Source organism: Ascidiella aspersa, chromosome 3 (assembly GCF_963924565.1).
Source record: "Ascidiella aspersa chromosome 3, kaAscAspe10.2, whole genome shotgun sequence".
Taxonomy (NCBI): Eukaryota; Metazoa; Chordata; class Ascidiacea; order Phlebobranchia; family Ascidiidae; genus Ascidiella; species Ascidiella aspersa.
The window spans coordinates 18,908,099-18,935,863 of NC_139449.1; the positions used below are offsets into that span (position 1 = coordinate 18,908,099).

At 36.2% G+C, this 27,765-nt stretch overlaps 3 protein-coding genes across 4 annotated transcripts; 2 read left to right on the forward strand and 1 right to left on the reverse strand.

Moving 5' to 3' along the window:
* Nucleotides 1-1,186: 1,186 nt before the first annotated feature.
* Nucleotides 1,187-8,205, forward strand: LOC146160571 (ankyrin repeat and LEM domain-containing protein 2-like). Its single transcript, XM_083386043.1, has 12 exons — nt 1,187-1,451; nt 2,445-2,531; nt 2,595-2,712; nt 2,994-3,194; nt 3,273-3,508; nt 3,878-3,989; nt 4,068-4,318; nt 4,376-4,553; nt 4,634-5,089; nt 5,156-5,224; nt 5,281-5,412; nt 7,747-8,205. Exons 1-12 carry the CDS (start codon nt 1,220-1,222, stop codon nt 7,907-7,909), a joined length of 2,235 nt encoding a protein of 744 aa, XP_083242169.1. The 5' UTR covers nt 1,187-1,219; the 3' UTR covers nt 7,910-8,205.
* On the reverse strand, nt 7,669-8,728 carry LOC146160572 (ubiquitin-fold modifier 1). Its single transcript, XM_083386044.1, has 4 exons — nt 8,611-8,728; nt 8,489-8,545; nt 8,211-8,308; nt 7,669-8,137 (listed from the first exon to the last, which is right to left on the reverse strand). Coding segments are annotated over exons 1-4 (282 nt in total). The 5' UTR covers nt 8,613-8,728; the 3' UTR covers nt 7,669-8,012.
* A 211-nt stretch (nt 8,729-8,939) lies between these two features.
* LOC146160573 (cilia- and flagella-associated protein 337-like) lies at nt 8,940-26,324 on the forward strand. Of its 2 annotated transcripts, XM_083383565.1 has the most exons (26): nt 8,940-9,063; nt 10,541-10,802; nt 11,016-11,113; nt 11,683-11,736; nt 11,997-12,080; nt 12,160-12,225; nt 12,387-12,566; nt 13,838-13,945; nt 15,012-15,206; nt 15,532-15,696; nt 16,097-16,166; nt 16,299-16,532; nt 16,862-17,010; nt 17,429-17,580; nt 17,808-17,852; nt 18,276-18,378; nt 18,701-18,887; nt 19,584-19,744; nt 20,773-20,915; nt 21,046-21,098; nt 21,664-21,894; nt 23,143-23,367; nt 23,723-23,853; nt 24,284-24,412; nt 24,497-24,651; nt 25,499-26,324. In XM_083383565.1, exons 2-26 carry the CDS (start codon nt 10,577-10,579, stop codon nt 25,686-25,688), a joined length of 3,534 nt encoding a protein of 1,177 aa, XP_083239691.1. In that variant the 5' UTR covers nt 8,940-9,063; nt 10,541-10,576; the 3' UTR covers nt 25,689-26,324. The 2 variants fall into 2 exon arrangements, with proteins under 2 accessions (XP_083239691.1, XP_083239692.1); XM_083383566.1 differs by lacking the exon at nt 17,808-17,852.
* The last annotated feature ends 1,441 nt before the right edge of the window (nt 26,325-27,765 follow it).

A 27,765-nucleotide genomic window follows, 5' to 3' on the forward strand; every position in this document is an offset into this window, starting at 1 on the left:
ATAATACCGCATACCACAACGCATATTGTTTGGGTTAGTGTGCGGGTTAGCGTTTGGGTGAGGGTGGGTCAAGTAATATTTTGTTTATTATTAATAATAACTTGACCCACCCTTAACCAAACGCTAACCCAAACAATATGTGTTGTGGTAAGCGGCATTTAAAAAAAAAATTTTTGATTAATTTTTACGTACAATAGTGAAAGAGCGCCGAAAATTTTGGGGGGATCCAAAAAGTTTGAACTTTTTTGTTTAGGTTTTGTTATTGTATTAACTGCCGTAACGAACTCAAATAACAATGTTAGCATACCGTTTCAAACACCAACTTACTGAGTGTTAACGCAATACTCAAAAACCATTCAAAGAGCAAAAACTGTCTAAAAGTAGTAAAACTAAATTAATGTATAGCAAACGTAATATTAACTACAGCGTTTGTTACTTAACAGCTCATGACAATGGAAGGTGTGGCATGTCTGTGATCGACTGTTGTGGTACTGGGGGCATGGCCCCACAGACAAATAAAAAATGTGTTACATTTTCATAGACTGTGTTTACAACTAAAGTTTTGATACTTTTTTAAAAAAGTTTTTTTATGGGAATCAATATTAATTTTTTATCCAGTATTCAAGAAATTTTTTTAAACTTTTAAATAACCTATGGGTTAGCGCTTGGGTTCAGATTATGTTAGGGTTAGTATTGTTGAATTAAATTATTTTTTTGTGATTTATGGCTTCAATTATAAGTTTGTGGCGTAAACATTTTGTGAGCACAGGCCATAAGAAGATGCAAAGTTTTAAAATCTTTTATTCTCTTAGAATGAAATACCCCCACACCTTCTAGTGTAACTTGGTGCTGCAGACCAAGATATTGGTGAAAAATATATATCAAATAATGCACACTTAGTCTGTACATCAGATTTGTTGAAACTATGACCTCTTCACACCTACTTGCACATTAGACTATATTTTAGTTGGCGGCCGCATTGCGGACCTTTTGTGCCAAAGATCTTTGGAAATAAATGCTTGTCCAAAACCCTGTCAGAGACATTATTAGGCAAAAACATCAATTTTAAAGTGAATCTTTGGCTTCCACAAATTATTGAATTCAGTCTAGAAGTTAAGGCTTATTATCATAAATATTTATATATATAATATATGACTTGATTTGCAGATATAAATGTTGTTAAACTTATAAACTTTAAAGATCAGCATGCTAGAAAAACATGGGGGACATACCAGAAAGTATATTATCTTTAAGCAACGGCGAACTGCGTAAAAAACTTATTGAGGCTGGTATTGCTCCTGCGCCCTTGACTCCAACAACCAAACGCCTGTTTCAAAGAAAACTTGCCAAAACATTGGGCCAAAGTTCACTTGTGTCCCAAAATATTCGCACAAATTTGGAGGCTAAATTTGAACCACCTGCTGAGGAGACCAATGACAATAAGCTAAAAGGTTTGTATTTTTCAATTGAATTAACAGGAGTTATTTCAAAATAAAATAACAAGCTATTCTAGAATTGTAAATTTTGAATCTGGAATACAAAATATTTATATGTATATGTAAGAAAGTGCGAAAAACATTGAACTGTACTAAAAAAAAACATGCTCATAACTTGCTGATAGACTTTAACCTATGACTGTTGCAATGCCTGTAAAACTTTCCATAACCAACGTTTTGTTTGACACTTGACCCTATAATACACTTGCTAGTTGGCCAGAAAGCATTTTAGCTTCAGTTTATACTTTACTGCATATAGACCAAAGTCATGTCTTCCAAATCAAAAAAACATGCGTTTTATGTTTTTAATTCTAAATTTTAAGGGGTACGCGATACATACAAATAATTTAAATTGCTATGTCACTAAGAAGTTTTAGGAAACCCTGCCCTACACTAATAGATCTGCAAATTAAGGCATGCCCTGGTCCAATGAGAGGGTTTACAGGGTTCTGTGCAATAATGCAACATATTTTATATATATTTACAGATAAATTATGTTACCACATCCTTCCTTTTGAGTTTAAATTATTATGATATAAATGACGCTTGTGTACTGTAATAGGTAAAGAGATTGCTGATTTTAACATTTGTGCACTGTTTTTTTTATTTCTTTCTCGGAAAAATTGTGGTGTTTGCCATCATCCCGAAAAAGTTCCGCCAAATAAAAAGTTTTAAAACTATCATCCACTTTATGCAGAGGGTAAATAATAAGGCTTTTGTATTTTTTTTTAATAGTTTTCGTCCTAAATGCATGGGTTGTTAAGAATCAATCAGCCTAGACCCCCACTTACAAAGTTAATAAACATACTGATCCACTGCCTGGTGTACCATAATTGTTTACTTTACCTAATAATGTTACCCTTTAACAGATGTCACAAATATTGGAGTGATTTTGATTTGTACTTTGATGCCTATATACAGAATTTATAAATTATTTAAATGTTTCAGATAATGCCAAAAGTTCACCAGACTTTGCAAAATCAGAAGCGGTGAATGTGGATGTATACTATGCAATCCAGGGAAGTGAACTAGAAGGCAAGCTTGTCCGTTTAAGAAAACTTTTGTTAAAGATTTTTTATTATGTATATTACAACTCAGGCACCCACGTTTTTGAAGAAAAAAAAGCGGCCCTTAAATTCCTAACAAAACAAAAAAAGGGAAGATTGCAATCATTTAAAAAAAGAGAAGATGCAGAACTGTTTTCCAATACAGTGATGTATGTATGCATCATAATTCAGTTTCTCAGTAAATATAATGTGTTTGTAACACTTGAATACTTTTTTATAGATGCACAAATTATTTTACATTGGCCAAAATATATTATTTTAACAATATTATGTCAGTTTACTAGCACCCTTAAGGAACTATACAATAACCAACTAGCATGGTCTTTGTAGATTACTTATATTGTTTGCAACAATGCTTCTGTTATCCTAGTTATAAACAAGTTTAAAAACAGGCTTAAATGTAGTTTTTGTTATTTTGTAAATATAAAAGTGATCAACCAGATGAAACCAAGGCACCTACTGTTTCTGAAAAGCCAAATGAGTTTAGCACACCAAAGCAAAGTGAACTTAATGCTTTTTGTAAGCTGGTAGAGGCTGGTGATCAACAGGGGCTACTTTCTCATGTATGGAAAAATCCAAGATACATTGTGAACTCTGGTGATGGTCCAGTTATCCTAAAGCCTGGTGCGAGGTACAGTTTACCCTTTCTTAATTTCGGGGTAGAAAACATTGTGTTTTAGTCATAGCAAGTTGAAAATTATTCATTTAGATACAATGCGCTGCATGTTGCCGCCCGCTCAAATCAGGCAAATGTGGTGCGCAGCATTGTAACCGTGGTACAAGATGAATCGTTTCAGAAATTGATGTACAAATCAGATGTTGTTGATGATTTATTGATCACTAATACTAGCAGAATTTCCCACATTCTTGATCTTTACTTTAATACTCCAGACAAGCTTCTGGGTGAAACTCCACTACACTTTGCATGCAAGCTTGGATACCCAGGTTGATCAGTGGTTGGTTAATGACAATATCTAAGTAGCAGGACCCAAGCCATAAATATTATGCTTTTGTTCTTTACTAATAAAAAATGTATGGATTTGGCAAACTAAGTTTTAATTGTGCAAACTGCAAAGTATATTATTCTCAAACAAACATTAAATATATACCGTGGATTTAAAAACGTATTTCCCTTATGAAGATAAATACTGTTGATATTACAAAGTAAATGTTGATACAATTTTAAACTCATAGACAACTTAATAGAGCTCACTTACAGTTGTTTTGTTTTTGTGTTATTCATTTTGCCCTATATAGATAAAAAAGTTCTAGTAAATTTGACAAAAATTAAAACCTAATATTAGCATGTTATAGATGTTGTCAGCGAGTTGGCTAGTCATCCTTTATGCTGCAAAAATTTAAAAAACAAAAGCGGCCAAACTGCAAAAGATGTAACTTGTACAAGGCAAGGATCTAACGTGGATAAGTAAGCCATACTAAAATACTAACCTTACCGCTTACCGTACAAATAATCGCTGTTACCAAAAAATGCTTATGTCTTTAGGCTTAAAATTATAGAACTGCTAAAAGATCAGTTTTATGTCCCATTGTTCCGATGCCATGACAACTCTCATGCACCAGTTGTGGCACCACCTTGGATACAGAATCAGAAAAATTTGGGAAATCTCAGCTTCCAAAGCACAGATCCACTTGATCCAATTCACGTTGTTAGTGCTGTTGCCGGCCCAATGAGTAGTGATGATGCCAAAAAATTGCATCTGTCATGGATGTCACCCAATAAGAAGGCCCTTGATGGTATGACAGTAATGTTTTGTGTAAAAATTTTGCATCATTTTTTTGGTATGTATAAAGGAAAAAGGATATCACACATTCGGAGATCTGATATAGACCGGGGTGATGAGAGAATTGGACGAGAACTGGCCGAACAATCTAATGTTCCATGGATGGAATATTGGAATTTCCTTGGTACTTTTGCTAACTTTTCTACGAAAAAAGGCCTTGCACAACTTGAAGCTTTTTTTGAAACAAGGTTCTGACAAAGTAATTTCATCAAAAAATATTTTATTAAATTGAAATTCATGTTTTGCTAATATTTATACTTGTTTTTAGGGTTTGTGAAAACCTGGATCAATCATCACTTAATAACAGTTCAGTTTTTATTGAAAATGATTCATTGGGAGACCTTTGCTCCAACATGTGTAACCTAAATGTTAATGATGAGGGGAAAGACGAAGGAAAAAGTGAAATTCCCTTGCCATTAATATGTTCTTCATCAGTAGACAAAGTCTGGTGGAATCTTTCATCTACACCAAGCCAAAAACCTAAACCATTAAGTAAAGAATTTGGCCCTGGTGAAAATCAAATGGAGTCTATGAAAGAAAAACTGTTGGAAATGAGGAAACAGCAACTCCAGAAACTGAACTCACCATCACATATAACAAACACCCAGAATCAAAACTTTGCCTATAACACCAAAACACAAAATAGTTTTCTTGACCATTCCTTGCACAATCTGTACATATCAACTCCTGCACAAAAAAATCCTGGACACGTTATTAACAGCTTGTATGTATTATATTTTTTGTTTAGAAAAAATAAAATAATGATTCTACTTTATTTTTTTTATATTAGTCCATTACAACTACCAGATTGTAAAGGAAATATGCAAGATCCAAGCTCTCAGCATCTTTTTATAGCAGGGTAAGTTACAAGTTAATTAAAAAGGTCTTAGTTTTCATTTTGAACTTGTTGTGCAGAGAAAGCCCCTCAAAGATAGATACTGATGTTGTGCTAGCAATCGGTGGAACCAAAGTGAACAGGGAACACTTTCCTTACACATGGAAATGGCTGAGGTCTGTTTTATCTTATTCAGAAGAAGATCGCAGAAGGTAAAATATATTTCAAAAAGATGATTTTCTTTTGAATTCTTAGGCTACATATCACTGGAAAGCAAAGTAGATAGCAGTAACAGTTGAAAGACAAACCGAAAAAAAAAACGTCAAACGGTGATTACTCTAAAAATTGAAAACATGATTAAAATAGAAAAACGTTTTAGTTAATATAAAAAATTCATGGCCATCACTCATTAGCCATTTTAGTGAAACAACGGTTTGTAAGACAATATAGGTGTAAAAACATGTCTAGTAGCATTCATGCCTAATGCACCCTTCATAATAAACTCAATAATTAAAATAAACACTCTTAGTATAGGTTGTGGCTAGGGTTGGCAGATACCTGTTTTTTTCTCCTATGCCCATATTTGCAATTTTGGTAATTAGTACAACCATAGTAGTAGTAGCCATGCTTTGTGTCTTCTATAGGTCAATATCATAAAATAATTTAGTATATGTATAATTGTATATTGCTGAAATTCATTCTGCCCTCAACATTTATGTTAAGAACAACTCAAGTTGTTGGTTATGGGAAATGTAACTAAGACATGTTGAAAAATGAATAAAAGAGTTATTCGAACATGTTGAAAATGAATAAAGAGTTATTCGAAACGTTCAAAAGGATACCTACTTCTGTATGGGCTTTGGTATTCTTATTACGTCTTACTACAACCTCCAACCATTATGCTCCAAAGTTACTAAGAGAGATGTAGCTTTTCGTTATTCATGCAATCAACTAATTCTGATGACTATTCCAATCAGTACTCATATTTTTTTATTTCATTAAAGGTTTATACACATCTGGGAAAAAAATTATTTATTTAGTTGGCAACAATTGTAAGTGTGTTAGAAATTAATAAAGTAATATTAGTGAGGAATTAACCCACCTTACATGCGTCTGCCAGACTATTGTATTAGTGAATTTGACAGAATCAAGCAAAAAACTTGATAAATCGCTTAATTAATTAAGCATATCAATCAGGACATACAACCACTGCTGGAATTCAATGTAGTTAACAAGCGATCCGCTCATCAGGAGCAGATATGGAATTTTATGTTTGGGTGAAGGGCATGTTAAAATTCTGTCATATTTTGACATCAAAATGTGATGTAACAAAGTTTGCACTGCAGAGCGAGGAGTCCCTTAATTATTAGATGTTTTGTAAATGCGGGCGAGTCATTGGTATTAGCCCAGCATGGTCGAACTACAGGCCCACAGGCCAAATGTGCCCCGCAGTGGCCAGTGATAAAATAAATGAAAAATGTTTTTATTTGATCAAGTCACCCGGACACACTTTGATACATCTGCCCCCTTTGCCTTAAAGGCGTGCCGAAGTTTAACTATGTAGACACACATTTTTTGCAGTTACCTATACCAAATAATATAGTTTTATTTTATATTACGCTTTGAATTATGGCATACCAATGCATGAAGGCGCCCTGTAATATTTTCACCTTTTCTATGTGTCCACAGCCAAGTGCTGAATGGAATCATATTCTCCTTAAAATGCAATTTTCGTACAGCATTGCAATTGTTTCCTAAGTAACACCTGTTTAACTTTTTTAAGATGAACAACGCAATCCATGCTTTCTGCGCTTCATGCTAATTTGTTTTCGGTTAAGTCATTTAGGTATGGAGATATTAAAGCGCTAATATTTATATATGCCCAATGCGTCACGTTTACTTTGAAATAACCCTAAACTTAGTATGGTTGAATAATTGTACACGGTTATTTTTAAGACTAAAATTGTGACTTTTTATGTCCCCCCCAAAAAAGTTCAGAAATGCCATTGCAACTTTGGCCCATCATATCATATGGAACCAATCACATTTGTTGGCCAATGACAATAAATAGTTGGACCATATTTTATAAGCCTAACCCCAAAATACAGTTAGGGGGAATGGAAAAGTGCCCCGCCCCCCCTTAGGTAAATTTGTTAGCCTCACTGCATGTAGAGTAGATTATCTCCTTAGTTGTTATATAGATATCAGTAGGTCTCAGGCATTTTCCAGGAACCGCGCTAATAACAATTTTTCAATTAAAGAATTGGTTAAATCCCCACAACAGCATACAACCCACTCGCAAAATTATGGTTGAAAAATATTTCATCCTTTTAATGTACAGCGTTAATCCTAACAGTTTTTAACTTGCTACTGGAATTGAATTTGAATGAGTAGTTTTATTCCAGTTAAGTGCTTGCTCACCCATATTTCTATTAAATATTACTAGTTTTTCACAAAAGTTTGTTTTTTCGTCTGCAGGATTTTATTTGTTGTCCGGATTTAAAAATAACAATAATTTACTTTATTAAACTGTATTTCTTTACCAGATGGAAAACACCAACACACACAAAAACTCTTGATAGTCCGTTACAGTCTTCTTCAAAGTTTACACCCTTAAAATCTCCTTGGCCAGCAAGTCCATTAGCAAAACCACGGTGGAAAATAGATGACCCAATTATTAAAAAAGCTTTAGACAAGGAACTGCAGTAGTGTGTTAACTTGATGACGTTATATTGATTTAATTCTTGTGGAAATGTTTGTGATATTGCTCATTGCACTCATAGAAAATAACAACGGTAAAAAAATGTAAACCTCAAACTAGATGGAAGAATTGTCGGTTTATAGCACCGACTCGGTCTCTGGGTATTAGCCGCAGCTCTGATCCATGCTTTAAAAAAACATTGCCAGCAGTTTGTGAGGGATTGATTCCAATTCCATCTATGCAATATATATTTGAAAAAGTGCGATTGAAGTTATGCTTTAGTAGATATATTAAATATTTTATACTAACCGTTAGTGATGATTGCACTAGTCTCGGCATTCACTTTAAATTGTTCAGCCGCAAATTTTAACACAGCCGTGAAGGGAGTAGATTCCGGTACGCTCAAACTAAAAACACATTAGGTGCAGTATTACAAATAATGCAGCAGTATAAGTAATAACTCATAAAGTAGTGGTATTTCCAAACATTACTATAATTTATGACTAGGTACCTGCTGAAATTCTAGCTATAATATAGTTTTAAAACGAATAATAAAAAAAGAAAATGCAAAAAGTTTTTTTGCTTACACTTTAAACGGAAGCTTTGGGTCCGAAGTAAGAATAATTTTGAAGGTGCATTTTGCCCTGCGGAAACAATTCATTTAAATTAAAAAACTGCATCCGATGTAATAAAAATTGTTACAACTTACATGGTATACAGTAACTGAACAAAAAACAGCTTTAAGAGAGCCAAGTTTTGCCGATCTGAAAAGTCAACAGTACCAATTAAACAGCTGGTAGCTGGAAGTTTTTCTCCACATGTCAATGTTTTAATCCAGACCGCTATGATATTTTCTTAAAATTTACTTTTTGTATGATTCTTTTACTTACTCGAATTAGGCATAACCTAAGGATATTTGCTACATGGCGTAGCAGACAAAGTAAATAAGTGTTATTATATTTTGGTATAAGTCTCTTGAATATTTAAAATTGGTGATAAAATTTAAAACAACGCCACCTTGTGAACATTGCGGTGGAAACAAGGGACGCTTTTGTAAGAATTGTCCCCATGAAATTTTCGTCCATTCGTTTTGTATTTGTGGAATATCACCGTATGTAAGGTACAGCATGAAACCTTTTACCATTCAATGGTATTTTGTATGGTAAGTTGTACTATGTAATCTTGTTTCTAAATAGTATGAAAAACTATTAATCTAACATTTAGCCTTATTATAAGCAAATAGAATCAGTCGGTGAACTGCTATAAGGATGAAGAATTAAAGCCGTTGGCCGCTGTGACTATTCTTCAGTGAGAGTCGAAATCCTGACATCAACAAAGGCCGCTATTTAACTTCCTTCTAGATAACTTTGGGCATCGAAAAAAAGATAACTCGGGAGTCAGCCCTAGGAATGTTTTATTTTACATTCTGTGACTGGGCACTGGTGCAAACCACCTGGGCGAACTTGGCGCTCCGGATGTGGTTTTGGGCAATATCTCCAAAAGTTGTGACGATATAAAGTTAAATTTTTTACACAGTCTTTGTATTGCCTACACCTTTCCAGCAATCACACTTTTGGCGAAAAATATTCAAAACAAATTAATATTCAAAAATATTAAAAAAACACCTGGTCTAGTAACATGAACACCTAAATTCTGGAAAATGTTAAAGTTGTGTTCGATTTTCAAATCTCAGGGGTGCATTAAACCTTGATTGCATATCTCAAATTTTGGCGCTGCACACCAAAAATCTCAAAATGAGCCCAATATTTTTGACAAAAAGTTATCGAATACTAAATGATGTAATCACTAAGGTCAAACAAGCACAATTGGCAATGATGATGTTTTCAAGGTTATTCGGCCAAATGTTAGTGTAAAAAAAAAAAAAAAAAATTTGCTGCATTGTAAAGCAAACCAAATCTGAAATGCCCATATTAATTTGATGTTGCTCCGGAACCAATAGCATTCTAGCATGCTTTATCTTGTCTGATATGTGATTGCAATGGCCTGCATACCTCAATTAGTAGGGTGAATATGAGGGGAATGAAGTCAATTACCAACAACTTAAGCTAACTCCTAAAGTATGACTACAGCCTAGAAAATAAAGTCATATCTTGGATCAGACTCCAACCAAATTAGCCGACTTTATTGAGTCCAGAGTTTGTCTATGACTCAACAGCCCTATCTTCGACACATCCACTTAACTAAAATAGAATATCCCACCCTATACTATTCTACCTTTACGATTTACAGTTACAGTAACTAAACAAGTCATTGTACTGAGCCATTTCCTGTCAGAGTGATACAAAAGTGAATTATTCCAGTTACATGTATACATATTGGTAAAAATGCAAATTAAACAAAATGTATATAACAGTAACTATTTTGAATTGTATTTTGATAATTTATTGTTATAAAAAGGCTGGCCCTCGTTATATTGCTATATTATGGGCGACTGAAAAAAAATGAATAGTTATACTGCATATTTATTTTTTAGAATTATATATACTTTCACTATAATTAGCTACAAGAAAACAAATTTATATACTACAAGTTAGAAGGTACACTAGGAATACAATTTTTAACAATGATGATAATAAATTTCCTACAAATTTCCAGTTAGCAGTATATTTATACAACAGAAATTCTGCCAAGTTCTGAACCAAAAATAAACCACTATGATCCGCGCCACTACTGGCCGGCCAGCTGGCATGGTTCAAAAGAAGGATAAAATTGTTATCCGCCCATCATCGGCAAATGCAAAGATGCAATCACGTTCATACTCCACATTGGGGGATGAAATTCGACCTGCTACAGCAAATGTTACTCGAACTTCATCTGTTATCCCATTGCAAGCTGTACCAGTAGAGGCTGTGGCAAAGCCACCCTCAAGACCTATTTTGGGTAAGTTATTCAGTTATTACATATTCAAACAATTTGTAAAAGCTTAACAGTTATCATAAAAAATAAAGCAACATTTTACCATATTGTGTCGTTAGGCTGCTTTCTTATTCAGCGACTTAAAAACAAATTTAGAAAGCAATTAACATAATGTAATTAAGCAAATTAGTAATTTTTGTTTTATACATTTATTCAAAAGTAAATACAAATTTTTAGATCGCAGGTTGACATTGTGTACTGTTGATGGAATTGGTGAAAATGCTAAAGTTTTGACAAGACTTAACACTCCTGCAAGTTCAATGAAAAAGATAAAGGTTGACTTGTTTTTTTAACAGTTCAGTAACTTTAATAATCCACTAAGCAATAGAGGTGTTAAATTGCAATTTCAATTTTAATGACAGTAGTATTTTTTCAAGTGCATTTTTTTGCTATGAATAAACAAATACATATGTATATATACATTAACATATATATACCAATTATATCTTTTTGGACAATGATTGATGTATTTTATAAGAAAGGGTTTCTCCCAGCTGTCATAATAAAAGGTACTATTAAATGTAACTGATTACACAATTTGTACTTTTTAAACACAATAGCCTTTATAATTATTTTAATTTTTCCCCGCTAAGTATCAAGTATAAGAATTTGTAACTCTCCTGTGATTTTGGTAACAGTTTTGTGTGAGCATAATATTCGTTGCTATTGTATTATTAAACTAATTGTTTCTTACTTAATTTTAAACTTCCATTAAATAAATAATTACACTTAGCTTAAAGGTCACTTATCATTTTTTATATGGAAATATGTTTAATATCGCCAGTTTGGTGTGAAATAACCTTGTCAAAACAAAAATTTTAATAATCTAAATTTTATTGCAAAGATCGAGGAACGGATAACTCTAGAACAACTGCATAAGATCAAAACTGCTTTTGAGGTAACTGTGTGTCCTCAGTATGATTTTATTGCTTTTAGTGCTTTAAAGAGTTCCTCCCTCAATCAGCTACTTATATCACTTGACAGTCAAGAGCACCCGAGTAACGTTTCAATAGGCCACCGCTCATAAAGAATTTAAATGATTGGATGTATGTTTTGTATTGCTGGTGGTCTTTACAATTATTGTTTAAAAGCAATGTGTTGAAGGCCGAGCATTAAACATATATAATGGATTTATGGACTTTGTTTGTAAAATTTAAGGAAGCAGACACTGATGGAAGTGGGACACTGGACATTGATGAGTTTAAAACAGTTGTCAAAACCTGCCTTGGTGTAAAAGGAAGGGTATGTTTAAATGTTATACTTCGTTTAATTAACATGTTACCCTAACTAAAATCATTTTAAAGTAGTATATAATTTGCAGAATGAAGAGCAGATTGTCGCACTGTTTATGAAGATTGATTCTTCGTCAGATGGAGAAATTGATTGGGTAAATTTGAAATGCTCGATACCAATTTTAAATAAATGTTTTGCGTGTAGGATTATCTTTAAGAAATAGACTTCGAACATCGCCTAATATTGTGTTAAACTATCATAGTCAATTCAAGCAGCTGCAATTCTTAATACATTTCTCTGAACTTTTCGTTTTAGGACGAATTCTGCACTTACATGCAACTGGAATATGCTGAGAAAGAAGAAGCGATCCTTCGATCCAAAAGAACGGGATTCGCGCTACCCGCCATCACTTCATCTTCGTCCACTCCTCACCACAAATCTCCTATCCTGCGCATCATTTGTGTCTCGGATTCCTCTTACATATGCGCTGGACAGGTTGTCTGTCATATATTGGGCGTTGAGCGAATACTAAACGTTTTTCGCAAAGCGAAAGTTCTTAGTTCACGCATTTGCCGTTACTGGAATTACTGGCAATACATGTTTTGTGGTTAATGAATAAAGGTTTTGTGGTTAAGGTTGTGCACTTAAACAGTGTTTATCATACAACCTGTCGTAACTATAAACTTTTCAACAATTAAAAAAAATCATATTGTTAGATAGTCATATTCTATTTAAAAGGATAACTGGCTGAACCCCGCTCTCAACCCCATGATAGTTAGCTGAAAATGCCTTGTATAAGCTTAAACATGTTCACTTTTCACGACCAGGATCGCGTATATCAATCGATTTTAGCCATCGGCGTCATGTTGAATTCCGCAACACAACAGACTCTTGACTCGGGCGTGTGGACCCGGAAGACAATGGGTTGTATCCAATTGTGGTTTGTCGCATTGTTTAGCTCTAGTGTAGGGTTGCCTTGGAACGCATCGCTTGGCGTGGGGTCAACTAGTGTTTTGCAAACGCGCTAAACGGCACCTAACCACCGTTTTGTATCAAAAGTTGTGTAGTTAAACGCAGATTTTTTTTGACACTACGGTCGATATGTTTTGTTTGTGTTTGGCTCTTCCTATTTGGTTTATATTATTTTATAGCAGGTGCCATATTTGCCTAATTTTTTAATTCATAAAATTTTTTTATCGGTGATATAAAAGTTATTTGGTCTCTTTGTAGGAAGTTTTAAATTTGTTTTAGAACATTTTAGCTTCACAAATATTTTTAATAAAAGTCACACCCAGACTGACAGTATGCAGTGTCCTAAACAAACCGTAAAACAACATTGACACTCGTGGCGGCTCGAATAACCCTTTCGATGGCAGTCACTTTTGTATTACCATAGAAACATTTAAAGCACACGTAGCATAATATTTTTACAGATCCGTGGTACAAAGGCGATTTTCCTTCGCCCTGTTTTTGTAAATTTTCTCTTTTGTTGTGCGCCGTCGTGTTAATCCCTATCCCTGGATTTACAAGTTGACAACTCGAACTTTGTGATTTTACCTTCTGTTCTGAAAAGATAACAAATTTACCAACGAATTAAAATAACATACCGTTTATCGATCAAACCACATATATCCAACACACGCATTTAGTTTTCGAATTGACAGTTTGTCCCAACAACCTGATTACGAAGTAGTCTCTTTAAAAATTACTTACCCATGTTGTCGATTGACAGCCAACTTAACCAAGTACTGTTTGCTTTATCACAGGACGGACTTCTTACTTTTTGGTCGCCAGATATGAAGCTGCGCAAAACTAAGTCAATTTTGGAAAGCGCCCTGGCCGAACGACCTTCATTTGTGAACAAACCCTCCATGGTAGGCCAAAATTATACAGTTGGTATTGGCTATAGTGTGTAGATATAAATGGAAATAAGTGGCACTCTTGGCGACAAATTGTATTTAATTCTTGACAATCTTTTTGCGCAACCGTGCTTCATCAGGTCAAGGTCCAAGCAATTGAAATGCACAAAACAGGTCGTAAAAGGCCACTAGAAGTTATATCATAATTGTTTTTGCGTCAGTAACACGCTTTTGCGAGCATGTGCCTGTGGATATGTTAGACGTCACCATTCTTATCGCCTTTTACTTGCGCCTGTGCTTTTACGTGCATTTTAATTGTTTTCATTTATACTTTGACCTGATGAAGCACGGTTGTGCGAAAGCTTGTCGAGAATCAAATACAATTTGTCTTTATACAGTGCCACCTGATTTCTCTATTTAGAAGTTTTATGTTTCTTGTATTGAAATCGATTTTAAATTTTACTTCAAAGGTGTGGTAATGCTTATCATATAAATTAAAAGTGTTTCTAATGTAGTATAGGCTCCACATACAGTTATCTTCGTAGAGCAGGGGTTGTTAAACTTTTTTTACCGCGGACCCCTAAAACTTTTTTGGGCTCGCGTGGACCACGGTAGGCCATAAAAAAATAAAAATGACGTCATAAATTTTAGTCACAAAACAAATAGACTTGATAAATCTTCTGATTTCGGTCCAAAATTGTGAAAGTGAAATTGAGTCTTAATACAGTCAGTGCAAAACCGTTTTATTTTTTATTAAACTGTTTACCTTGATAAATTGATTTACTTCTTAAATATACAAAGCTAATATTTTAATTGGGCGTTCATGGACCCCCTAAAACTAGTTCACGGACCCCCAAGTGTTCGATGGACCCCAGTTTAAGAACCCCTGTCTTAGAGGAAGAAGGAAACAAATAACTAATTGGAGCCTATGTTACAAACAAAATATAACAGTCTGAGAATACTATGTATTGACTGCTAGCCTTCTGAAAAAATTAGTTTCATCTAAAGATTCCACCGAGTTGATTAAGTTCACTAAAGCTAACAACAACTCTAGCAACCACGCTTTATTTTTTGTTCCCAGTGGGTGACGGACGTTGCTATGATTCCAGCGCACAGCAAGCTGTTGGTCGGCGTCGGAGAGCGCGAGCTGCACTTCTATGACATCATAACTTTCGAGTTCTACTGTCAGATTATCGGACTTGACGCGGTGCCACTCAGGATTGACTTGCAGCAGATGGAGCCTGATCAGTGCCTCATTGCGTACGGCGACGACCAGGTCGGGTTAAAATAGAAAAAAACAACACATAAATTCATCTTATGTGTTAATTTATTTGTTCGACTTTTACTGCATTGAGATTCTTATTTTCTAATATTTTGTTGAAAATTGATGATTTATAGCTGTTTCATTTAGATTTTTAGAGCAAACAACCTTACGAAAAATGTTTAAAGAATTATTTTTATGTGAAAACAACACGAGTTTAATCGCTTCAATTTAAATCCTATTGTTTTTCAAATATATATTAATCTTTTTGAGCTTCTTAGAAACAACTAACGGCGACGACTGATCTGTATAAAAAATCGCGTTGTTTTAAACTCGCCAGGGCTGCGTAAGTATCATCATGCTGGAATCGATGGGTGACACACTTCGTGCGTGGAAAAAGGTGCCCAAGGTCAACGGAATCCCTACTGTGACAATCCAAGATGTGGCCCACGGTGCGGGTTCCTCGTTCGTCAAGTGGAAGGTTCACGAGGACTGGGTCACAGAGGTCAGAACGATTAAAATCTTTTTTTGCTGATTGTTCATCGAAAGCCTCTTGCCTACGTCTTGACTGCCATTTGCGATTATTTTCGTGCCTATTAGTTGTACTACAGATTTTTGATAATGCCTATAGTTGTTTAACACTACCGCCTTTTTAACAACAGTAATCGTTGATTTTCGGCTATTTTTGCTTTGTACAGAAATTACTACTGTTTTTTGTTCATGCAAAACCCATATTTTCATTTAAGTTAGGAGAATTTTTATTTTTAAAAGGTGAAATTTTTAGTTATATAATCCAAGTTATTCTAATGCATTTGCTTTCACAAAGTGATCTAAATAGCTTTGTTGTATTTATTTCATACCAAAATATCGATAGCTGCCTAACGGCTCGGTTACAACATTTACAGCTGCGCTACTTCCACGAATTACGATCAGTAATATCGTCTTCCAACCACGCATCCACTGCCCTTGTGCGAGGTTAGTAGTTACATGTGATGCGAGTTCTATACACACGTTAGACAGTTTTTAAAACAGTTTTAAAAGTCAATCTGATAAACAAGCAAAACAGTAGTAATAGTTGAATAATCCAAATTGAAACACTGAACGTAGGCTGCACAACTGCCAGTACCGCCCTGGATCGACTGCGCCAGGTCATATCCCCGGGTACTTCGGCAACACCAATGCAGTCCAACAAAGAGGCTGGAACCACCTTGCGAGTCGTTAAGAAGAGTCCCACAATGGTTGCCCAGCGGCGCCAGAAGACAGACCAGTCGGTGTTCTACGTTTACAAGGGTGTCAAGACGTTCGACTTCTGTCGCTCCAGCAACATAATGGCCTCCGGAGGCACGTTTGGCTTGAATAAGTATTTATGCTAAGCACAACAAAAACAGGTTTGTGGCAAAAAATGCTGCTAACACCGCCAACCTGACGTTAATTTTGTCCTATAAAGGACTACATATATAATTATTTATTTTTTGTAGTTTTCACTAGTTTGATTTTTAGCAATTTCAAGCGGCGTGCAAAGTTGGTCAAAATCCCATTCCTTGTTTTTTTTTTGCAGCTTCAATGTTGTTCATTCGGAATTTTATCAACAAAAAAACTTACAAAACACATAGTGTCAATTTGAAAATGTAACCTAAACATAACATTCCCTACATGTATTTCACATACAGGAATGGACAGGATAGTAAGATTGTGGAACCCTTACGTTCCGCAGAAGGCCACTGGCTTGCTAAGAGGCCACAACTCGCCAATCGTCTTTTTGTCAATAGCTGGCGAGGATGGGAGACTTTTCAGTATTTCCGCCGACAAATGTGTGAAGGTATTCCTTTACAAAGTGTTTCTTCGTAGAATAAATTTTATTTTTATTAGTTGAACGTAATAAGTTTCGGAGAGATTGGTTAGTGCCTTTAAATCAGTGGATCGTAATCCAGATTCTCAGTGGTAGGTGGATGGCTGATAAGATTTTATGTATACCTTTTACATCCTTTGCTAAACATTTTTTTATTAAATTAGTGACTAACTGCTGGTCATCATATTACTACCCTATTTGGTGCCAACTTGGAGTTTGGTTGGATTTGTTTTAAATTGCGGTACTTTATGGAAAACGGTTAGCAAGTCCTATAGCTTATACAAGTTGAATGTACGAAATCCAAGGATAGACATGGAATGCCAGCAACAATTGCTTTTCGTTTTAGCTTGTTTCAGACGCCTAAACACCAGTACGTCGTACATTGCAGGTTTGGGATTTAATGGAGCAGAATTGTCTTGCGACGGTTAACCCGAAACTTCACAAGATAAAAGGTGACATCGTTACATGCGCTTACGCCCATCACTGCCGAGCCATCGCCATAGCAACCGACCAAATGTGTCTTTTGCGAATCACCCAAAAGTAATTAAAAATTCGTTATTTTACTAGAAATTTACACATTTAATACAAGTTTGTTTAAAAACATTTAACGTGCTCAAATATTGGATTTCACATTTAATACATTGTGTACCATGCCCGGGCTGGATATTGACATCAACGTGTTTGGTAAATTTGTTTTTCAGTTTATTTTGAGAGACAATGTACTAGTTCTATTAAACACAACATTTTTAAATCACATTTTACTGCAGACATGGTCAAAAGATGCCGTCAAATTTGGCATCGCGACTTAGGATGTAAGTGCACGTGTGACATTCTGGCTTGAATTTTCGTTTGTGGTGTCAACTTCGTGCTTGTTTTATCTTTAATGTTCACTTTTAATGTGTAAACATTTAAATTGGTGTCCATCAGGCAACTTGTTAAAGATGGAGCTGGAGAGAAATAAAACTTTAAAAAGTTAAAAATCAGCTTATCTTTCATTGAACTTGCATTCGGATATAACAATATAACAACAAAATTAATTAAATCTGGTTGCTTACAGAAAACAGTATTAGGCCTTAACAATGAAAATTTACTTCGCCTTTTTTGTTTGTTTGACTGCCGTGTGATATTTTTCGTGTTTTTTCGTTTTTAGCATTGCGCCTAAGTGTACAGTTGTATCTGACTTTCGATGTGTGAGCAACTGAGCTACCTTTTATCCATTAGATTGTGGTTTTCAGGGCAAAGCTGGCGGGCGAAATGTCGGTGACTCACAGTGAAGCAGTTACCTGCTGCGCTCACAACCCAAGCTTTGGTCACGTTATCACCTGCTCGGAAGGATCGGTAAGATTTCAAATTAGGTCGGCCACTTCTGGCATTCTAAAAACTTTCTGGCATTCTAACTAAACAGAATTGCTGAGGGTTAGTTCGCTACTTGAAAGCAGTAAGTGTCAGTGCCATTTTCCGCGCAAAAAACACTGTACCAAGAATTATAATCGTGTTTGAATCCAAAAGGCCTTGCTTGTTAAATAGGTTTGTTTTACATGGAAATTTAAACAACATTTGTGTTTTTAACTGGGCCAAAACAAACTTGCTTTGCAGAACCTGTAAGCGCACTGGTTATGTATATCAGGACAGACCACTTGGATGTATTATTTGTTAACAGGTTGTTAAGCTATGGGACTTCGAGACTGGCACTTTTATGTTCGAGTTTAACAAAGCTCACGGCGACAGTGCCATCACGAGCCTTACGTTCGACTCATCCGGTCGCCGGCTTATCACTAGTGGGCGCGACGGAGCGGTGCGGATGTGGAACTACAACAACGGACACTGCCTGAGGTCGCTGGAAAGAGGTGTGGGTTATAAAACGTTCTTTGGTTACGTATCATCAGCGTCCCGTAAACGTAGTTAATAAAATTGAAAATATAGCCTCAATAAGCGAGCATGCAAACAAACACAGTAATATATGTCCATATTTCAAATTAAACCACTTTTCTCAAGTATAGCAATGAATTTTACCGGAAATGCTTTTAGCTTCATCAAAGTTTGTTTAGCAAACTTGAAATTGTTTAGGTCCGCCGTTCCAAGTCATCAAATTTAAAATCATCAAGAAACACCAGATGTTAAACCATTGGAGTTGGTCAACTCATTTGCTGCCGAGCAGTATTCACATAGAAGCACAAAACTCAAAATATATCACAATAAGAATATCCATGCAGAAATAGGTATCATTTTAAACGATTCGAATAACAACAACGTTCCAAAACGATACCTACTTCTGTATGGGCTTTGATATTCTTATTACGTCTTATTAAAACCTTCAACCATTTTAGTCCAAAATATGTAGAAATAGGCAACTTTTACCCAACATACAGACACGATAGAAAAACCTTCAAATTATGTTTTGTAACCAAGCTGCCTAATTCCAGTTTAAAATCTATACCAAATGTTTATAAACCAAATTTATTGTAGTTTTGCCTAAATCAAGATATTGCTATTTACTGGTAAGTTACAACATTATATTTTACCTTCTTATAAACTTTTTGCAGAGAATTGTACCTACGAGGTATCGGATTGCGCATACGTCCAAATGAACAAGAACAGATACGTCATTGCTGTCGGTTGGGATCACAGAATAAACATTTTCGCGGATGAGACCGACTTCTTTCATCACGTTCAAAGGCCTTACCCGCATTGGCCGGATGATCTAGTAGGCTTTTAATTTTTTGTCTTGGGTTGGCATTAGGGTTGTTTAAAGTAAAATCCTAGGGAATTCTAGAATATTATGTATCGCATCCAGATAAACGAATCCAGAATATCAAACCCATAAAAAAAAAACATGCAACATGATGCAAGTACCACGTTGCCATAACTTAATGTTTTGCTTATGTATGTTTATAGGGAGTGAAATGCAACACTGAACTCTTTAGAAAATTCAGTCCATTTTTATAAAACAATATTGTGTTTTAGTTCTAATTTACAACCAAACGTCTGTTTTACCGTCAAATATTGTGCTGCAAAAAATACAAAGTTACTAGGTTTACTTTCAGTAATGCGTAACCAAGTAATGCGTTTACAGTTACACTTCGCAGAACCTCGCTGAATATAGACCTTAAAGTTGACCTTGGTGGCTAACGCCCTTTTCGATAGAAAGTTAAACTTCCAATTTAATTCATTAAAGCAAATTACAAAATATATATTTGGCATTCGCCGCTCGCCTAATTAATACTTGATTGACACTTAATAATTAGGCGAACGTTGTCGGAAAGTAATTGGTCGCCCGAAAAAACGTTGGTTTTAAAGAAAGCACTATAATAGCTTTTCCACAGCGACAGGCCTTTAATTAAACATGTCACTTGCGTAAGCACAATTAGGTACAACTCTCCGCGACTGCCAACTAATCAGCACTAGCCTGGAAGAAATAACACTCGTCAAAAATTTCTCCATGTTGTCTGAAAATTTCAGTCCTACCAAACTGTTTTCTTTAATTTACCCGCCTTACTTTTTCCGTATGATACATAGTTCTTAAACGTCAAACATGGATGGTCAAATGGATTTCGCATGGGACCGTTACGATTGCTGCTTAAAATAACTATCATTTAAAAACGTTTCATACATTTTGTTCTACCGATACTTGAATATTCCAACAAAGGATATCTGTAAAAACAATAACACAGTTAACGGCAATTTTCGTCCGATTATTATTTTACTCAGTCACCCTGCAAAATTGATATATAGAGAAGAGGTCACACGGAGGATATCGTTTCTGTTACGTTTGGATCTCCCAACCTGCTAGCGACGGTTTCCTACGAAGGACTTATCATCGTTTGGAACATCATTTCGGGTCATATTATCAGCCGTATTCCCTACCCTACGAACCGGTAAGATGCTTCACACAGCACTAAATAAGTAGTTGCGCCTTGTACCAAAACAAATTTTGTCTAGCGAGTGGGGGTAAATCGAAATAAAGATATGTTTCTCGCATGTTAATGGAGTTGTTTGTGTTTGCAGGTTACCTAATCTTGCGAGCAAAGATCCAACTTTCGATGACGAACTTACTGAAGGTAAATACACAGCTTTTTACAGCTCTATGTTTGTTTTTTGCAAAATTTTTGCAAAGGTCAACAACCTATATATATCCCCACAAATGAGCGAAGGTGCTGCAGTTGCGAAATAGTAGTACGAAGCTCGCAATTAACAAGCTTGAAATAGGTTTCTGGTCACTCAGTAGACTCTTTTCTAATTGTTTTGTAATTTACCTATGTTGATGGAAAACGATTTTTTTCACTAATTTATTAATATGGTTTTATAAAGCTGAGAATAAGTAGCGTAGCTGATACTGCCAAAAGACAATTTAAGACATCAGTTTCTGCACGGTTAATTATAAGACAAAACCTCTACCACCCAAGATTAATAAGCGTGTCTCAAGATTTTTTTTTCTTCTTCATTAAAATATGATCAGCAAAACAGCATTTTGGGGATTTCAGTTCATTTAGCCGTTTGCAGTCGTCATAGTGGTGAGCGTCCAATTCAAATCTAACGGAATTTTAAATCAAGTCGACTCTCCGGGTTGGAGCTAAATGTGATCGTATCATCACTTTAAAAATAATAATTTATTGCTCAATTCAGACGAAGACGAAGGAAAGCAAGCGGTCAACAAGATCGCCTTCATACCTGCCCGACTTGCGCGCAAAGACAACGCCGCCCTCGTCGCCGGTTGCTCGGACGGCTCCGTCATCCTCTGGGACCCGCAATCCCGCGTGGCCCACGCTAGGTGGCGTGCGACGCGACGCAGCGCCGCGGTTTGCGCCATGGCCGTGTCTGAGGACGGCAGCGAGCTGTTCGTCGGCGATCACTTGGGTTTGTTTCGAGTTTTAAAAGCATTAAGTTTTGATTCATCTGCATGTTTGTGGTATATGCACAGTTTTGTTAAGTGTTTAGGAAATTACTGAAAATCACAGTCAAACCATTATCAAAGCAACTTATGTCATGTTATAGGAAAAAATAGCAAGTGGAGTCCCCGTACAAGTCATTGTCACAGCAGGTCAAGTAATATTAATCGAAATAATATGCTGAATTATTAAAATTGGTAAAATCTTATAATTATTATTAGCCATATTTTCATTTAAAACAATAAAAACGTGACGTGACTGTTTCACAAGGAGTGATTGGGGTTAATCACTAACCAAATTTATTTAATAAAAATGCCCACGCGATTTAAGTCTAAGTCAAATCATAAGTTAAGTAAAGTCATTAAGTCATTGCAATACTGTATATGCGTTATATCGGGAACACACAATAAGACCTACAAAGCAACAATATTTAAAGCAAAATAATCTATAATACCATAACATTAAGATCAACGACCTAATAAAGCCAAATTCGTAGTAATATCCACGACAGAATAATATGTATAAATCGTCTGAATATTACCTAAACCTGTCAGATTAAGTCATAAATCACTAAAATAACGCCTTAAACTGCACAGAGAGAGGGTATGGGACGAACGGGGGTCGTCAGGCTGGCATCGACCATTTTGGTGTCGACGTTTGGGCGCCCTAGTTTAAACGGCGCCGTTAGGGGTTAGGTAAAAGGTTGTATAGGCCAGACCATTTAAATCCGACGGATTTAGGACTTATTCTGACTTTGACGGTTTTACGACTATTATATGTTTTATAGTTTTATTTTGATCTTATTCCGAATAAGTTTTTTTTTCGACGTTGATGTTGTTCGTATTTCGGTCTTGTGGCTGAAGTCCGTTATTTCAGTAATTTCCCTGTGGTACTTCAGCAGTTTTAGACAATAGTCGTTGCCAGTGCAGCCTGTCGCCGTCGTAAGTATTTTTAGGCCATATAACTAGTATCAAAACACGAAAAACCTAAACTCTTTGAACATATTAGTGTCCTTTCTCTGTATCGTACACTTAGCCCTAAACGAGTTTGTTTATTTGGAATAATGACACTAAAGCTCAGGGGCAGGCCAGGCAGAAAATTTGCACCACGCTTCTACGTTTGTTGGTTATGCAGAAATATGCTTCATTGTCGCTTGACAAAAATGCGTATTTCATAAACGTAATTTTCACCACCTCACAATCTTCGCCCGCCACAGGGTTCGTGAGCATATGGTTCATCGAGAAATACGCCATCAAACCACTTCGAGATCTGGGCGGCCTGACGTGTCCTAACGTCTCGATACCGCCGTCACGCGTCGCCTACTGGCGGTGTCACGTGCAACCGATCTCGTGGCTTCACTTGGTCGAGTCACATGACGTCATTCTTACCGCTTCGCCGGACTTCACGTCGAGAGTGTGGACGACCGATGGGCTTTTTATTGGTGAGGCGATCACATGTGCAGGGCAGTTCGCTAACTTTCGGGATATGTTTTAAGCCTATTTCATGTAAAAGAATATACATGCAAAACCGATTTCAGCGAATTTAATTCTTCGAAGTGAAAATGTTGGACACTTCCGAAGTCTGAATACTTCTGAACTTGGGAACGATTCGTTTCGATTTGTAATTCATAAATTGTTTAATAAAGCCGCAACACATATTTTGTAAATTTTCATTATCGTTCTAGTCGCTCTTAAATAACTAATACATCATCTTACTTGATTCAACTAGGTAAGAAATAATAAGAGAGAAAATACTACTGTATTTAAAGTTGCGTGATCGTCGGTTGTTTTTTGCAGGTTCATTCGGCCAGTCGAAACCGTGGGACGTCCATGATCCATCCACCTGGCAACATCCTATGGTTCCTCCTGAAGTTCTACTGGATCCGCTTAGTATGCCAGATCACGAGATCCTTAAGGACAGCAATAGGGTATAGTTTATTCTAGGGCCTAACAACTTTTATATAATGTTTTCTTATAGGTAAACGTTGAACAATTTTTTCTGGCCACCTTGTTTCAACATGTTTAAATCGTGTCCTGTTGTCCAGTGGTTCCAAACCTTTTGGTTTCACGACCCTTTTCAGTTTTTGAATACTTACCCGGCCCACACATTTTTTTTGAAAATGTTTTTTATGATTTAAGTTTGGAACATGGTGTTACACATAGTTCAACTTTGCTTAAATGTTAAGTGTCACAAAACGGGCATTCCGGTGTTCTTACGGTCTGAACAGTTTAATTGACTATATTGTTTAACCTGTAAAGGTGATAATTGTTGAATTAAACTGTAAGGTTGCGTCATGAAACGAAGAACCAATATTTGTTAGTTTTCTTTATTCGTTGTTTAATATAGCTTTTATTTAGTACGATAGCTCGGAAGACTCCGACGAGGAAGGTGAGGATAACACTTCGCCAGACATTAAAAGCTCTAAACTCAGTGCAAAGCCCCGGGGGAAAAAGGAAAGGAACTCAGTGGGAAGATCTTCTAAATTGGTTTGGTTATTTGCCGTTTGATTTAATTGCGTTGTATTTTAAAGGTGGTTTACCCGTTTGCTTTTTTTCTGATCGTTTATATAGTTTCACAGCGGCGGTGCCAGTGACGAGTGGCGACGTCGCCTGTCGCGTCGCTTGTCGCGTAGCGCTCTCATCACCGACGTGAACTTCTTCAAACGCGACGAAACGAAGATGCTGGACGAAGTGCGTCAGAGCATGAAATCGAGCTCGGGAAAACGGTAGTGTTTTAAACGTTTTATTTATTATTTTATTTGGTTTTACTAATGTATTTGTTATTAATTTAAACTTACCTGCTGATTTCTTAAGTTGTTGTTTTTCGTACATTGTGTCTAATATTTTTTTGTGTTGTTTACTCGTTTCATTGACTACAGAAGTGCTTTTCAACCTTTAAAATTTTCATCCGCACGAAACAAGCACAGTGAGTTTGCAACCTTTAGTTTTATATGTGAAATAACAACGAACGGGTTTTAAGCTGCAATGAACCACTATACGAGATTAAATTACTGTACGCATGTAACGCATGAGTGGGCGCACCAGCTTATCAGATTATTGTATTACACGTAATGAAAACTAATAACACGCAACATTTTCATCCGCACATTCATCAGCACGACGTTTGTCATCCGCATTACATTTTTTATCCGCACAAGTGCGTACCATCCCACGGGTTGAAAAGCACTGGACTACAGTATCCACTATACATAATACATATCCATCCTAATTGTCGTGATCCGCCAAGTACCCCTAATGCAGTGCTTCTCAACCTTTTTTCGCGGCGACACAAAATATTAAGCGTAAGTATGACGACTAAGCTTTTTTTTTTCTGGCAAGCAAAATAAAAACTAGCTTCTAAACATAGGCATTAGCATAAAAAATTTCCAATTTTAATATTTATTCTAAGACATTATTTGTATTGCTTCCTTAATTTTGTTAATTGATAAATGTGACTACTGCAGTCGGCGACCCAACCAAATCATACAGCGACCCAATTTTGGGTCGCGACCCATAGGTTGAGAAGCACTGCCCTAATGGATAACCTTTATTAACAACCTTCGATTGCCACAGCTTACGTCATGAAAAGCTGGTCGCTCAACAGCGCCACTTGCGGACGTCTCATGACACCTCTTCGCACGCCTTCCAATCACTGCAGTACTTCGAACTTGCAGAGCCACCCGATGAAGTGGACCGACCTGACCCTTCAGCCTACATTGACGACGTTTTCCAGTCTGACCGTAGCGAGAAGGTCGACGCTTAACGTCTTATTTGGTCGTTTTGTGATTAGATTTTTGTTCACACGTATTTCCGCCATACTCTTTACTACTTGATGCTTTGTGAAGTTGCACAACGTTTATGCCGATTGCCTACACGCCAAGTTACCTAAACTTGTATCGTTTTTTAGTCTTTACGCGCGCTTTTGAACGAATTTGTCTGTAAACACTGTGAAGCCTCTTGCTCGTTTTATCTTTTAGCCATTACTTGCCTAAACACCTCACACTCCATGACCCAACAGTCATGTGCATAGAACTTAAATATAGTTTAATAACTGTTCCGTTCCTTCCTACATTGCCCCGACTGTTATAAAACCCTGTTCTGTCCCCGAGGTTTTTTGCTTTGATAATCACTGAAAAAATGCCCCACTAGAGGAAATTTGCAAAGTAATAAATAAATACCGTTGTTTTTGGATAATACTGTTTTACCTGTTTTATCAGCCACAATGTAAACGATGTGCTTTAGGGTTACATGTTCAAGCGGTTTTATGTATTTTTTTGCAGAAAACATGCCTTTAATTCAGACTTTTAAACATAATATTTAAACAAAAGTATGAAGTAAACATAGTTCGCATATTATTTTGTTATATTTTATCTTGACTTATTAAAGCCTTTCGACGACACCGCAAGTGTACCTTGATTAGTGCTAGAGCCAGAACGTAAATCACAGGTATTTATGCTAATGTAAGTGTGTATCTATACAAAATTAAGTTGCCCGACCTGGGTTGGCAATTATTTTTTATAAAGTTGCGTGGGCGAACAAAAGAATATGCTGATATGGCTGGTTGCTGACTTATTTAACCCTGAATAAATGTGCTATACCCTAGACCAGTGGTTCACAACACGTTTTCAAGGCGACTCTTAAAAAAATCAGTTTTGAAAATCTCGCCACCCAAGCAAACTGTCGTCATATTTTAAACGCCATACAAGATTGCGTTGCAAACAAACAGCACTACAAAGACTTTTTTCAAAAATAATATGTTTATCAAATCACTAATGAGATAGCTGTGCTCGCTTTCTGTCAGTGAGTTTACTACATTGTAGGATCGTTTTGCCATTCGTTTCGTAAGCCTAATAATGGTTCTACGAACAAGAACATGCTATAAAGTTTTCCGATGTCTCGACATGAAACGCTTCATGACTTGTATTTATAGTTTCCAGTTTTGTGATCCCTTCACGTTTAAATTTATTTTGTTGTTACTTTTTTCGCCCAAGATACAATATGCCTTAAAAGGGAGCGACCCCCCCCCCCCCAAAAAAAAGTTCTTACACACATTATTCGTTAAAACAGGGGTGCGCGTGTTTAGACAAAATACAAGCGTTAGCGGCCGTACGATTAGTACAAACTTTTGTCCACTTGCGGAAATTGGTATTTTGAAACTGATCAAAGACTATATATAGGCAGGGTTTTTATGTTATAGGCCAGGCAGACATCAGCCTAAAATTGTGATCATCAATTAGCTCAGAGCCTTGAGCGGACATTATTTTTATGTGCCTAATGTCCATTTTGGTAAACTTAAATTTAATGGTTTTATGACGTCACTCTATGACATAACTTTCTGTAGCGTCATCTATAAAAATGTTCTACTGACGACCGTAAGAAAAAAAATGTTAATGCGGCTGTAAATATCTAAAAGGTGTTAAAATTATTAACGCCCAATACTATATCCACAGAGATTAACAAATAAAAGATAACATTTGCAAAACGGAGTCAAGAGACCATTACTAAAACCGAAGTGCTTTAACTGGGATTAAATCCTGCCAGTCAAGATTCCTTTTAGCTAAGATTATTTATTACCAAAGATGTGCACTGGATTAATAAGCGGCTTTTTAGATTAACAAAATGTATTTCGGAATAATTTAGGTTAATCGTCGTGTCGTACGTATAGGGCGATTTTTTGTCCGTCTATGTCAGTGGCAGGGCTTTGGAGCCGGAGCTTGGAGCCGGAGCTTGGAGCCGGAGCCCCGGAGCCGTACATTTTTAACGGAGCCGGAGCTCCACGTGAAATTTAAATGGAGCTGGAGCCAGTTTGTTGAAAAAATAGCTCCGGCTCCGATGTATTT

Bases quoted from the DNA above. Each gene is read 5' to 3' on its own strand.
- LOC146160571 (XM_083386043.1), top strand. From the start codon at position 1,220: ATGGGGGACATACCAGAAAGTATATTATCTTTAAGCAACGGCGAACTG. The intron at 3,509-3,877 runs GTTGATCAGTGG...AGCATGTTATAG, and splicing joins ATGCAAGCTTGGATACCCAG to ATGTTGTCAGCGAGTTGGCT. The intron at 5,090-5,155 runs GTATGTATTATA...TTTTTATATTAG, and splicing joins GGACACGTTATTAACAGCTT to TCCATTACAACTACCAGATT.
- LOC146160572 (XM_083386044.1), bottom strand. The intron at 8,309-8,488 runs GTAAGCAAAAAA...ATGTGTTTTTAG, and splicing joins CCAAAGCTTCCGTTTAAAGT to TTTGAGCGTACCGGAATCTA. The intron at 8,138-8,210 runs GTTAGTATAAAA...TATATTGCATAG, and splicing joins TAGTGCAATCATCACTAACG to ATGGAATTGGAATCAATCCC.
- LOC146160573 (XM_083383565.1), top strand. From the start codon at position 10,577: ATGATCCGCGCCACTACTGGCCGGCCAGCTGGCATGGTTCAAAAGAAG. The intron at 13,946-15,011 runs GTAGGCCAAAAT...TTTTGTTCCCAG, and splicing joins TTGTGAACAAACCCTCCATG to TGGGTGACGGACGTTGCTAT. The intron at 18,379-18,700 runs GTAAGATTTCAA...ATTTGTTAACAG, and splicing joins TCACCTGCTCGGAAGGATCG to GTTGTTAAGCTATGGGACTT.